The 14,194-nt window shown below is 45.5% G+C and overlaps 1 protein-coding gene across 2 annotated transcripts; it reads right to left on the bottom strand.

Annotated features, from left to right (window-relative positions):
• Nucleotides 1-1,462: 1,462 nt before the first annotated feature.
• LOC110299183 (low affinity immunoglobulin gamma Fc region receptor IV) lies at nucleotides 1,463-11,767 on the bottom strand. Of its 2 annotated transcripts, XM_021168820.2 has the most exons (5): nucleotides 11,668-11,767; nucleotides 11,139-11,159; nucleotides 10,535-10,789; nucleotides 4,994-5,248; nucleotides 1,463-2,063 (listed from the first exon to the last, which is right to left on the bottom strand). In XM_021168820.2, exons 1-5 carry the CDS (start codon nucleotides 11,705-11,707, stop codon nucleotides 1,885-1,887), a joined length of 750 nt encoding a protein of 249 aa, XP_021024479.1. In that variant the 5' UTR covers nucleotides 11,708-11,767; the 3' UTR covers nucleotides 1,463-1,884. The 2 variants fall into 2 exon arrangements, with proteins under 2 accessions (XP_021024479.1, XP_029335297.1); XM_029479437.1 differs by lacking the exons at nucleotides 11,139-11,159; nucleotides 11,668-11,767 and adding an exon at nucleotides 10,880-10,953.
• Between the last annotated feature and the right edge of the window lie 2,427 nt (nucleotides 11,768-14,194).

The raw sequence follows: 14,194 nt of genomic DNA, 5'->3' as shown, positions 1-14,194 counted from the left end.
CACAGATGTTTGTAGATTTGGGGCTTAAAAAAATCATGTAAGGTCTTAACTAGGGGTCATGGTTCAGTTCCTGAATCTAGACTATGGCCCCGGTCAACCAGTCTTGAGGCTTATGCTCAATAAGCTACCCTTGTCTGACTGAGATCGGTGTTTGTGTGGTTTGAGAGGCGATTCCTGGACCTCAGCAATATGCATACTACATTTGTGCTTGGAGCCTGGTGCCAATGGAGGTCAGAAGTGGGTATCAGATCCCTTAGAACTGGGGTTATAGATGGTTGTAAACTACTATGTGGGGTCTGGGGATTGAAACCAGAGCCTTGCCAAGAACAGCCAATGCTCTTAACTGATGGGTCATCTCTCTAGCTTCCTCCTTTACTCTTTACAATAAAACAATTATTTGACCTGGAGCTGGAGAGATTACTCAGTCGTTAAGAGCATCTCTTGCAGAGTCCTTAGGTTGGGTTCCCAGCATCTACATGGTGGCTACCAACCATCAGTAACACCAGTTCAAGGGCATCTGACTCCCTCTTCTGATCTCTGAAAACACCAGGGCCAAGTGTGATGTGTATGCATACATGAAGGCTAAAAACACTCATACACATAAAAATAAATAAATCTAAAAAGAATTACGGTTTCTTACATGTATACAGTATAGTTTGGTCATTCTCTGTAGGAGAAGATGCAGGCATGACTGACAGACTACTTGGCATACTGTGCTTTTACATAAGAAGCATGGTACACCAAGCCCCAGAAGTCAGAACACTGAATTGTGGGTAGCATGAGTAGCCAGTAGCTGGCCTTCAGTGGAGTTTGCACTCTCTAGGGCTTCTTAAATGTGCATCTTCTGCATAGAGATCCTGGCGGTAAGCACCCTCACTGTCTAATCCGACATAAGGTGCTAACCAATCGTGCCCAATAGGCTTCCACTATACAAGTGGTTGCTCACGTGCAAAAAAAAAGCAGATGCTGTTCTCTGAGACCGACTCCAAAGTGGATTATCTCTGCACCCTCTATCTACCCATCGGCACCCTACCCGTTGGCACTGCTGTCTTGTCAAGGGATGCCCTGGTAATGACAGCAACCTTCACCCTCCGTTACCCTCTTTTATGGCCTCCCACTCCCACAGAGACCCCTCTGCTTCTGAACAAGTCCCTCTCCTGCTCTCTTTAGAGTCTTGTTTGTTTCCCACTGAGTTTAGTTGAGGTTACTTGCATGCAAACAGGTTATGACCAGAGGCTATACAACTGAAGAGAGAGACTTCCCTCCCCCAGATATTATCAACCGGCTCTGCTCAGGGAGGGGCAATACCTCCCCTTCCCCAGCTCTTAACTGTTTACTTCATGAGTTCAGCTGCACTGCCTAGATCCGCAGGACTTCCCACACTCTGGAGGAAATCTGGGAGTTCCCAGAAGGCAACCAGACCTGAGGAAGACACAGAAAAGCTGCTGCACTGGCTCAAGCAGCCATTCCCTTTTCGACAGAAGTTTATTTAGGAGCGATGGTTAAGCACAGAAAGGATCGCCACCCAGAGTCCAGGCTGCTGCTTTGCTCTGATGGAATGTTTGGGGCAGAGAAAGTGTAAAATTCGGAAGAATTGCTGCTTGGGAGGGCAGCTGCGTGCGCATTGCTGCATCACTGTTGGTCCTTGGAGACCCCAGGCTTTCTGTTTCCCCTGAGATAGCCCATTGGAGAGAGACAAACAAACAAATGAACACACAACACCAAACAAACAAACAAACAAACAAACAAACAGTTGGGGAAGGGGCCTTTGTATTATGTCTGCTGCTCAAAGCATGGTGACCGATGCAGCTGGTGAGGTTGCAAGCTCCCAGGGAGGCTCATGGGCTCTACACCATTGCTCTTATCATCCCATGAGATAAGAGCTCACTTGTCCTGAGGTTCCTTGCTCCATTGAATCTTGGGTTCCTCATAGTCAGCCACAGGACTTTGAAGACCCCTCTGCACAGAGAAATACAGCACTGTGTCTATTGCAAACAAGAGTCCTATCAGCAGGCAGAATGTGATTTGATGCCACGGTGGAAAAGTGGATGCAGACCCTGGATCTAGGAAGAGAATTGAGAGACAAGAAAGATGGCTGTCATTAAGGCAGGGGCTTGGAAGAAACAGGGAGATCAACACCATCAGACTGCCTCTGACACCTGCTGGGAACCAGGTCCAGGGAATAGAAGGGAGAGCCTGGGAGAATTCTTTGCTCCTCCTCTCACCGATTTCCCGCCTCAGTGCAACCAGAGAGGAGCTCAGCAGCTCAGATGCTTAAGTCACAGCTCCTGCTTGTTTGATGGTGATGCTACAGAGAGGGACTGGCAAGGTATGTTGTCTACAGGAGTCACATGACAGCTGTGAGGTTCTCTCTCTCTCTCTCTGTCTCTCTCTGTCTCTCTCTGTCTGTCTCTCTCTCTCTCTCTCTCTCTCTCTCTCTCTCTCTCTCTCAGTTTTTAAAAACAGGGTCTCATTTTGTAGCTCTGGCTGGTCTGGAACTCACTGTGTAAACCAGATTGTCTCCAAACTCAGAGATCCACTGCCTCTGCCTCCTGACTGCTACTATGAAAGATGTGGGCTATCTCAGGGAAAAGGGAAAGCCTGGGGACTTCAGGACCAACAGTGAAGCAGCAGGGAACACACAGCTGCCCTCCCAAGAATCAATGTTTCAGTCCAGCTCAATATATATATTTTTAATTTAACCATTTTTGTTTTGATTTTATGTGTGTGGGCGTTTTACCCACATTATATCAGAGCACCAGCTTCATGCCTGGTGCCCACAGAGGCCAGAGAAAGGATGTCAGATTCCCTGGAACTGGAGTTAAAATTGACTGGGAATCAAATCCAGGTCCTCTGGAAGAGCAGCTAGTGCTCTTAACCACTGAGCCATCTCCCCAGGCCTGGGCTTAATATTTTTTAATTAAAAATTATATACATGTAGTGTGTGTGTGTGTGCTTTTGTGCTCATGCACATGTGTGTATATGTGTGCATTTGTGTATCTATGCATGGGTATAAGTGAGTGTGTATGTATGCTTCTATGTGTGTGTGTTTGTGTGTGCGTGCATTTGGAGGTCAGAGGCTAACCTTGGGTGTCATCCTCAGAAATGCCACTCACTTCCTCTAGACAATATTTTGCTTAGATTTTACTGTCAATATAACCCAGCCTAGGGTCACCAGTAAAGAGGAAACCTCAGTTGAGTCATCGCCCAAGTCAGTGAGAAACTGAGATGATGGCTGTGGGGAGGCCAGCCCACTGTGGGCAACACCATCCCTAGGCAGGCAAGCTACAAAGAGAACTAGCTGAGCATGAGCCAGACAGCAAGGCAATGAGCAACGTCCTTCCATAGCTTTTGCTTCAGTTCCCGCTTGAGTTCCTGCCCTGACTTTTCTCAGTGAAGGACTAAATGCCCTAGAAGTATAAGCTGAGATAAACCCTTCCTCCCCTAAGTTGGTTTTGGTCGTAGCGTTAATTACAACAGAAAGCAAACTAATACAGAAAGGGTCTTCCATGGGCCTAGAGCTCATTACGTAGGTTAATGGGAATTCCCCAGGATCCCTTGTCTTTCCCTTCCCAGTCCTGGGACTCCTAATGTGCCACCGAACGTGACATGCTGTGTGGCTCTGGGGCTCTGGCTCAGGCCCTCATGCTTGTGAGGTCCTGAGCTAGCTTCGCAGCCCGAGCTGCATTTGTTGTTTGTCTGTTTGACACAGGGTCTTATATGTGTCCCTGGCTAGTCTGAAACTCATTTATACAGACCTGTCAGGTCTTCAGGCTACAGAGATCCACCAGCCTCTGCCTCATAGTGCTGGGATTAAAGGCATATGCTACCAAGCCTAGCCCAGTTTTAATTTTAATTTTAAAAATATTTATTTATTTATTTACTTATTTATTTATTTTGTTCAGGCATGTGTATGTGCACTGCATTCATGAAGTTCCCTGGCAGGTGAGAAGAGGCATCAGATTCCATGGAACTGGAGATATGGATGGTTGTGAGCCACACTATGCGTGCTTGGTATTGAACTCAGGTCCTCTGCAAGAGCAGCAAGTGCTCTTAACCACTGAGTCATCTCTCCAGTCCTCTAACTTTTAATTTTGATATAATTTTAAACTATGAGCAAATGTACCTGAATACCATAAAGAACTCTCATATGTCTTTTACTTAGACTCTTTAATTGTTTTCATTTGACTTGTTTGCTTTATCATCTGGTCTTTTCTCCTAAATGAGAGTGGCCCCCAAAGGCTCATATACTTGGACGAGCCTAGTTGTTCTTCCCTAGTTAGTGGAACTGTTTTGGAGGGGTTAGTGAGCATGGTCTCGTTGGAAGAGGTATATCACTCGGTTGGGCTTCAAAAGCCCAAACCAGGCCCAGTCTCTCATTCTCTCTGCCTGCTATATGAAACATAGCCTGCAGAGAAGATGTAAGCTCTCAGCTACAGCTCTAGTGCCATGCCTGCCTGCTCTGTGTTCCCCACGATGATGATCATGGACTTACTCTCTGAAACGATAAGCAAACCTCCAATTAAATGCTTTCTTTTATAAGTTGCTTTAGTTCAGGTGTCTCTTCATAGCAATATAAAAGTAATGAAGACACCCTTTGAGAGTCCACATCTGTGCCAGATTAAGATTTTTTTTTTTTTCAAGACAGGGATTCTCTGTGTAGCCCTGGCTGTCCTGGAACTCACTCTGTAGACCAGGCTGGCCTCGAATTCAGAAATCTGCCTGCCTCTGCCTCCCAAGTGCTAGGGATTAAAGGCATGTGCCACCACGCCCTGCTTTAGATTAAGATTTTAAAGACTCTTGCTGCCAATCCTAACCACCTTAGTTAGTTCAATCCCCAGGACTCATTCTGGAAGGAGAGAACTGACTTCTAAAATTCTTCTGACCTCCATGAGCTCACTGTGGCACGTGCACACAATAAATAAATATGATGATGATGATGATGATGATATTAAACCCTAGCACACTGTAAAAGGATCTGAAGAACTCTTACCGCCTAGGCTTATACGAATAGATGCTGAAGATTTGTTGTTGTGTCCAATGAGCCCTCTGCAGAAGTAGGAGCCACTGTCATTGTGTGTAGCTTTTGGAATGAGTAATTCAGAATTTTCATGGAAATACTTCTTGCCTTTGCCGTCCTGTAAATAGGTGACCTTCCGTACAGGTCTGTTTTGCCAGCTGTGGCATCTCAGATGAATGGGGTCCCCCTCCTGGAACCACCACTTAGTGGTCTGAAGCAATAGCCAGCCTAAAAGACAGAGAAATCTCAGTCAGGTAAATGGTATTTTTGTTTTGTTTTTCCAGACAGGTTTTCTCTGTGTAGTCCTAGCTGTCCTAGAACTTTATAGACCAGGCTGGCCTCAAACTCTGGGATCTGCCTGCCTCTGCCTCCCAAGTGCTGGGATTGAAGGCGTGCACCACCACTGCCCAGCCGAGAAGTCTCAGTCAGGAGGGTGAATTCTGAATGTGGATCTTTTCTGCAGGGCAAGGTTATCACCCCATCCTAGAAGCAATGGAAATCCAGACTGAGAATTGTCCTACATAGCTCCTCAGATCACACATGACCTTTAGTCTAAAGAAGAAGACAGGTACACACACACACAGACAGAGACACACACACACACACACAGACAGAGAGAGAGACACACACACACATAGAGAGAGAGACAGAGAGACAGACACACACACACACACACACACAGAGAGAGAGAGAGAGAGAGAGAGAGAGAACTACAATGAAGGAGAAGAGAAACAAAGTTGAGGATATCTGCAGAACCCCTATATGCTGGGCTTACATTCAGCAGGTAATAAGGACTCAGTATTTCCAAACCAATTATATTTAAAAATGGGTTTCTAAGTCAGGTGGTGTAGTGCATGCCTTTAATTCTGGGAGGCAGAAGCAGGCTGAGCTCTGTGAGTTTGAGGCCAGCCTGGACTACAGAGTGAGTTCCAGGACAGCCAGGGCTACATAGAGAAACCCTGTCTCTAAAAAACTAAACCAAAGCCAAAACCAAAATAAGCTTTCTACATTAAAAAAATAATAATAAAGTTAGATTTCAAGAGATACAGGGATGTTGAGAGTCCCTGCAGTGGTCAGGATCAGGAGAGTAAGTGTTCATAGGAGTGGTTGCAACAAAGGTAGGTAGAGGAGGCCTCAGTATGAAAGTCGGAAGGAGAGAAGTGGGGGTGGAGGGCAGGGAGAGAGAAGGGCGAGTTGTCGAGTCATTTCTGGTTCTCAAAGGCTGGGGGGCCTCAGTTAGACCATGATTAAGCAAGGCTTTCACCAGAGAAAGGAAGGCCAGGGTGCCATTCCCACAATAATCTCAGGTGATCAGATTTCACACAGCGGGGCTGTGAAGTCAAGTGGGACAGAGCCTGGGGAAATACAAGTCAGATAAACACTGATAGCAGGTGACAGTATTAATGGGATCATGTTAAGTGCACAGAAAGGAAGGTGTGTGTGAAGATTAATAGGAGTTTACCCTGGGGGGGGGGGACTAGCAGCAGAGGTTATTAAAATGCTCTTTTCCTATTAATTTTTGAAATATAACCCAAGTGACATTCATAGTAAGAACAAAGACAAATATACTGTGGGTTTTAAATTTTAGTGCCCAGAGATAAACAAAATTAGTAGGACATTTTGGCAGAGATTCTTCACCAGGAAGAGTCGCCAAACTGAGAGCAATTTCTATTATTTAATGAGTTAGATCATTTATCAGCCAAGGCGGTATACAAGAAGCAGAGGCAAGAACATTAGGAGTTTAAAGGTTAGCTTGGACTATATAGTGAGTTCCAGGCATCTCTGGACTACATGGTACCTATTACCAAAAAAAAAAAAAANAAAAAAAAAAAAAGAAAAGAAAAGCCCCTAACATAAACAATAAATAAACAAGCTATATTGGTTATCAAAAATACCATGCATCTGTTTAGCCGCTTACCTTTTCAGCTAAGGAGTACATTGCAATTAGTATAAGATTGTAATTGATATGGATATAGCATAGTTTATATATTTGCTTCTTTTTTAGACAGGGTTTCTCTGTCTAAAAAAGTAAGTTCCAGGATAGCCCTGGCTGTCCTGGAACTTACTTTGTAGACCAGGCTGGCCTTGAACTCAGAAATCCGCCTGCCTCTGCCTCCCAAGTGCTGGGATTACAGGCGTGCGCCTCCACCACCACCACCCAGCTATATTTGTTTCTTAAGCCATGGTCTCCTGATGTCAAGGTTGTCTTGCACTTGTTTCGTACAGCCAAGGATGGTCCCATGCCCCTTGATCCTCCTCCTCTGCCTCCCAAGAGCTGGGGTCACAGGTGCGTTCCACAACAAAGACTGGGGGAACATTCTTGTTTTGTCTGTCTTGCTGCAAACATAACTAATATGCAAACATATATTCATTCAGCAAACACATGACAGACATTTTACACTGGGGATATTCAGATTTCTACCGTTTATGGTCTCTAACCTTACAGAACCTATAGTCTAGAATGTAGAAATATATTCTGAACATTATACTGCAGTGTGGTACGTTCTACAATGAGCTAAGAGAGAGGGATTAAAGAGCCAATGAGATAATAATAATAATAATAATAATAATAATAATAATAATAATATTCTATCCAAAGAAGATACAGAGCATAAGCAAAGGTGAATCTGGCCCTAAAGGAAAATCTGGGGCTTTCTTGATCGATTTAATGCTCATGGCCACAGCCTCTCCAAGTCCTTGTTAACTAGACAGTCAACGCCCATTTCTAGAGCAAAGTCAAGCCAAACTAATTAGAGTTGAATTTTCTTTTTACCTTTTTTTTTTTTTTTTTTTTTTTTTTTTGAGACAGGGTCTCACTATGTAGCTCTGGCTGTTCTGGAATTTACTGTGTAGACCAGGCTGGCCTCAGTCTCACAGAGATCCCTCTGTCACCGCCTCATGAGTGCTAGGTTTAAAGGCATAAGCCACCATGCCTGTCTCTTGATTTCTATTATTTTAAAAAAGGTACACGTGTTGGGCTGGAGAGATAGCTCAGTGGTTAAAAGATCCTGAGTTCAATTCCCAGCAACGACATGGTGGCTCACAACCATCTGTAATGGGATCTTATGTCTTCTTCTGGTGGGTCTGAAGACAGCTACAGTGTACTCACATATATAAAGTAAATAAAAATCTTAAAAATAGAAATGTTTATGTGTGTGTGTGCATGTACTCATGTGCCATGTCCTGTTTGTAAAGATGAAAGGACAACTTACAGGTGTGTGTTCTTTCCTTCTGAGTTCTAGGGACCGAACCCAGGTTTATCCAGGCTTAGCAGTAAGCATCTTTATCCACAGAGCTGCCTCCCTGCCCTAAGACTTGATTTTCCTATTGCCTTCTTTCAGCCAACAAGATAATTGATGTTGTAGCTCTGCACAGTGAGATCTGTGTAGTCTAGGTGGATAGTTAGAGACAAAGGAACCACAAGAACCATTTTGGGATGCCCAGTTCACTGGGACCCCGATATAGACTCCCTTGTCAGCCCTGCCCCACCCTCTCACACTGTACAAATGGGTCAGTTGTGTAAACAGAGTCAGGCTGACAGTATGTGATGTGATTCCAAGTATGCTAGGAAAGATCTATGCCTGAAAAAGTAGTTCTCTTAACTGCTCTCAAACTAGGATGCTGTTATTGACACACACACTCACACACACACACACACACACACACACGTCTATCCAATGATAAATGTGATTTTTCAACCTGTGTGTGGGTCAAGTGCTTATCTGGGTAGATATCAGATATCCTGCATATCAGTTCCATGTTATGAATCATTACAACTCATAACAGTAGCAAAATTACAGTTATGAAGTCGCAATGAAATAATTTTATGCCTGGGGGTCACCACAACACGGGGAACTGTATCAAAGGGTCGCAGCAGGAGCTGGTGAGATGGCTCAGTGGTTAAGAGCACCGACTGCTCTTTTGAAGGTCCTGAGTTCAAGTCCCAGCAACCACATGGTGGCTCACAACCATCCGTTGTGATGCCGATCTGATGCAGATCCGATCTGATGCCCTCTTCTGGAGTGTCTGAGGACAGCTACAGTGTACTTACATATAATAAATAAATAAATAAATAAATAAATAAATAAATAAATAAATAAGTCTTTAAAAAAAAAAAGGGTCGCAGCATTAGGAAGGTTGAGAAGCACTGATGTAAAGGGTGAGTGTGTAGATACCTCCACACTGCCATGTCAAGGACCCAGACCCAAGGCCCTCTTTAAAGTGAGGCTTAGAGGGATGGTCCAAGTGTGGGTGTTGATAGGTACGTGCAGAAAATGTCCACTGTAACTCTACCCTTGGATGTTTATAGCCTAAAGACTGTCCCCTACAGAGACTGCTCCTACTGAGATTAGCTAAACCTGCCTTGGTAATCTCTATTTAACAATATACATACAGACATACAGACAGATACAGATATAGCTATCTCTGTGTTTAGCTGTATGTAGTGACCCCAATTCCTTGTTTAGCTGCATGCAGTAATTCCACTCTCTGTTCAACTCTATCTAGTAAACGTGCTTAGCTTCCTGGGGCCTGGGGCTTTGTCAGCGAGCTGGACTCTCTGATCCAAGATTTTCTGTGTGTCAGTGTGTATTTATCTTTTCCTTATCCCCTTGCCTCCTAAGACAGATCCGTCCCTCATGCTAGAAGGGGCCAAGTGTAAGTCCCCACGTAAGTCCCCGCATGGCATGCATGGGAAGATAGTATAGACAGGTTATTAAAGATCTGAAACAGTATTGCTGGGCTGTCTTGGACCTGCCAACTCCCAAATAAGGACATAGAGATTTATTAATATTTCTGAAAGCCTAGGCAATATAGCTTGGCTGGGTCTCAGCTAGCTCATACAGACTAACCCCGACTAACCCCGTTGTCCTGCAACGTGACCAGTTACTTATCACTCAGTTCCTTCTACCCCAGTGTCAGGCTCCCTGGCCCTAAATCTTCCCACAGTTCCTATCTCTGCCCGGAAGTCCCTCCTTTCCTCTCCTGCTTTGCTCTCGTCCATCGGCTCTTTATTAAGCCAATCAAAGGGAGGGAGTAAGTTTACAAAATACTGAGGCCGGTGACGAGCCCTAAGAATAATGGTATCAAAATCCAGGCAGTAATCAGCTCTCTGCGGGTACAGACATCAACATTTGAAGAATACCAAGACAACCTTACACAGAGCAGAGGAGGACCGCTGTTTGGCCTTTTAGATGAGCAGGAGTGTAATCTCTTAGGGATAAGATAGGAGAGGGAAACTGAGGTTCTAGGAACATAGTCTAATGAATGAATGATATGGAACATGTCCTGATATCAGAGTGCGTGTCTATGTTGTATGTGTTCTGTGAAAACACCAATTCCTGGAGTCGTTAGATGCCCTCCTGAACACACTGCAGGAGTTTGATGCTCTGCAGACTTATAGTCAGAACTAGAGTTCTACCCCCATCCGAGGGACCGTGTGTCACCCTACCATATTAATCCAAACCATACTGGCTTTCCCCAAATAATTCAGGCCCCTCTTTCCCTTCAACTCACCCATATGGACCTCTAGCTGCACTGGGTCACTGAGCGTGGAGAGGGCTGTCTGGCACCTGTACATTCCACTGTCCTTAACTCTGGCACTTTGGATGACATAGTTGGCATCCTGGTGTGGGATGAGGCTTTCGTTATGGAACCACTTGGTAGAACTGTCCTCGGGGGAGAAGGTGCCCTGGCATCTGAGGGTCACGCTGTCTTCCTCAAGCACCCTGACCCACTTGGGGTCTAGGTTCACCACAGCCTTTTGGAGACCTGATGAGGAGTCAAGAGAATTTGGAGTGAGGACACAGGAGTGGGCCCTAGCCTGGTACTCCCAGGGTAATACAGGCAGAGGAAACAAACCTGAAGCGCTCTCAGCTGGCCTATGGCTCATTCTTTGGGTATCTAGGCAGGGAAGCACTTGACCCCAATTTTGACCTTTTCTGTAGCTGGAGAAAAATTGGCCAGAGGTACTAGGGTCAATCCTGACTGTGTTAGGGTATTGCTCCTAGCCCCCAGACCCTGTCCCCACACCAGACACCATACAATAGTCCTTTCCCAACTTCCTGGGGCCTTTGTGTGTATTTCCCTCCATCAATCTAAGACTCTGAGGCAAACTCACCAGCTCGAATGCCAGAGAAAGCTGCAAGAAAAAGAAAGGCATGAGTCAGATGCTAAGCAGCGAGACTCCCTCCCACCTTCCCTCTGGCTGCTCCTTCTCTTCTCTAAGGCCTGGGCCTGTGCTTCAGGAAACTCAAATCCTAGTTCTTGTCATTGTTTCCTTTCTCCTTGTTCCCTGTTAAAACTGTCAGGTTAAAAGTAACCATCACATTTCCCTAAATCAAGCCACAGAAACCACCTTAACCTAAACCCGGCCTGGAAAGAGATGCTAGGATGTCAGCAAGCATAAACCTTAGGGCCACCTAGTTCTTGCTCTTCGATTTACACTTAGGGAAACAGGGACCCAAACCGATGAACTCACAGTCCCCTCCTAATGAAGCACAAATCAGAGCTTATCTCTAACAGTCTGTCTTAGGAGTTAAATCCAGGCCCATAGTGGGGGTTCTATGCCTGACCTGAAACTCGGGAGGTCTCTGCTGAACGTAGGTAGTCATAAGTTTGTACCTTCATCTAGACTGAGTCCCACTTACCTGTAAGTACCAGAGCTGTTGGTAGTAGTAGCTGCCACATGCTGCTGCAGCAGACAGAAAATGTCACCACAGATATCCGGAACCCTTAAGGGCCCTATTTGACTAGAAGAGAGGAAGTAAATAGCCTTCCCCCCAACCCCCCAGGCCATCTCACCAGTTTCCTTTTCCAGAAACACCATCTGATTCCTGACTGTGGGCTCTGATGGGTGAGCCCTGTGGCAGGGCAGGGACAGGAGGGAGAGCCCCAGGAAAACATACCAAGGGGGATAGAACCACTTGTTCTGTGTAGATCAGAGCTGAGCACCCGGGGACACACAGAGAGTCTATCAGAGGATGCTCTTCATAGAATCAAAGCTCCCAGGGCCAAGAATGGGGCAACATGACCCTGTTGATGGCCTTCACAGCAAGGGCCATGTCCCAGGGGTCCCTTGGTTCTGTCTCAGAATTTACTTCTGTCCTGCCTGGCCCAGACCCATCTGCATGCAGGCAAGGGTCTGAACCCATATATAAAATAGTAATTTAAACTTTTCAATCTACTAATATCTCTTTTCAATACTATCTCAACCTACATTTTCATTCAAAACATATTGAATTTGTTTTTCTTTTAAAAATCTGGGATATGAGCCGGGCGTGGTGGCGCACGCCTTTAATCCCAGCACTTGGGAGGCAGAGGCAGGTGGATTTCTGAGTTCGAGGCCAGCCTGGTCTACAGAGTGAGTTCCAGGACAGCCAGGGCTACACAGAGAAACCCTGTCTCGAACCCCCCCCCCCCAAAAAAAAAATCTGGGATATGTAAGAAGTTACCAAGTGATAGCTAAATTCCACTTTTTTGTGTGTTTGGTTGTTTGTTAAGAGAAACCCACACAGGAGGAGAGGAATGCTCTGGGAAGAGAAGAGACCAATGGGAGGCAGAGAGAATCACAGAAAAGCAGGAGTGCCAGGCGAAGACAAGAACGCCTTAAACCTTCTTTGCTCCTCTGTGTGATTCCAATGATTATCGAGATGAATCAGCACCGAGCCAAGTATATTCACTTCTTTTGTGGAAAAAAATCTAGATGAAGGTTGAGTTGTGGAAACTTGGCAGTTCTGGGTGCTAAGTCCCAAATACTGCTGCTGCTGTCATGGTTTGGCATCCAGCAGGGGACTGAAGGAAGTAGAGGAACTCCTATTTGATGTCACCATCATTTTGACACCATCCTTAGTGGATTTCCTTTCTCTGCTGAGCTTCAAAGCAGGTCAGAGGCTCCATTTCACAGTCACTTGGCTCTGTGGGTCAGACCTGTGACACAGCAGGATACCCTGGTAGCAGGATCAGGTAGCAGAGGAAGCCGCTCACTCTGAAACACAGAAAGCTGGGATGGGAGCTTTAACTTCACCCCAGTGTGGCTGGCACTGTGCTTACCACAGTAGATCGGGTGATTCCTATCTCTAATGATTCTCTGGGCCTGGGCTGGTCTCTGGGTCAAATGGCCAGAGTTCAGGACTTCTCAACAGAAAACATGAAGGGTGGTGTAACAGGAAGTGGTGAGATTGGTTAACATCTTGTTTCCACTTCTTCCCCAACATATTCACACAGTGTCTTCCCTCAACCTCCCCTTAACAAAGCTAAGGGTTTAGCAGTCATATCAGTTCAACTCCTAGACAAAAGAAATCAGATGACACTATTTGGTAGGGTCGCTTCATCAGTGCGCTCCTAGGAATCTGGTCAGAACTCCTCTGACTTGGAGAGGGAGAGCTGTAAGGTAGGGAAAGTGGAGCTGAGCAAGGGATAAGTGCTGCCGAAGGTTGAGGGCTGCCGAAGGAAGGGCACTGCTGACCACTGCTTTGGGCTAATGCTCTCTATTCCAGAATCCCACGAAGACCATCTCTCGATCTCTACTTTTGCTTTACTTATCTGTAGAGCTAGTTGACTGTTGCCCATGGCCGTCCAATCCTCCTGGTGTTCCTGCACCAGCCCCTCCCTACCAGGCCTCTGGTTTGGATGTCTGCTGAAGGTGGACAGGAGGCGTGATCCAGACAGCTATTCTAACGTTGCTCAATCGAGTCACACTGTGTCAAATACAGCTGAGAATCCGGAACCTCTAAGCGCTTTGCTACAGTGCTTTGAGGCTTATCTAGAAAACCTGAAGCAGAAAAAAAAGGTGCCTATAGCTCTCTGGGCAGTTTCTAAGGTAAAGGCTGTGTGTTCCAGGCACTTTCTGTTTTCCGATTTTCTGGCGGTGTTCTGTAGCATAAGGCTACAAGTTCAGTTCGTCTTTCCTTCCTTGAAGTTTCACTTTTTCCTCTGACTCATCTTTTCTCCATGCCCTCAAGGGAGGAAAATGTTGGTAGCAGGGGCAAAGGCTAGATTGGAAAGAGAGGAAGAAGTGCATAGGAAAAGAGAAAGGGGCACAATATGGGTGATATCTTAGTGGTGTTTTTTTTTTTTTTTTTTTTTTTTTTTTTTTTTTTTTTTTTTTTTTTTTTTTTTTTTGTGTGTGGGTAAGACCCTGTAATCATTACCTACAGGGACAGAAGAGGCTGAGAT

The sequence above is a fragment of the Mus caroli genome, chromosome 1 (genome assembly GCF_900094665.2).
Source record: "Mus caroli chromosome 1, CAROLI_EIJ_v1.1, whole genome shotgun sequence".
Taxonomy (NCBI): Eukaryota; Metazoa; Chordata; class Mammalia; order Rodentia; family Muridae; genus Mus; species Mus caroli.
Note: the sequence above shows the minus strand (reverse complement) of the source record. Positions and strands in the feature narration are given on the sequence as shown.

What these genes read in the sequence shown, in the direction of transcription:
- LOC110299183 (XM_021168820.2), bottom strand. Translation starts at nt 11,707, where the DNA reads ATGTGGCAGCTACTACTACCAACAGCTCTGGTACTTACAG. An exon ending in TTTCTCTGGCATTCGAGCTG is followed by an intron (nt 10,790 to 11,138) that starts GTGAGTTTGCCT and finishes ACTCCTCATCAG; the next exon opens with GTCTCCAAAAGGCTGTGGTG. An exon ending in GCAGCTAGAGGTCCATATGG is followed by an intron (nt 5,249 to 10,534) that starts GTGAGTTGAAGG and finishes TCTGTCTTTTAG; the next exon opens with GCTGGCTATTGCTTCAGACC.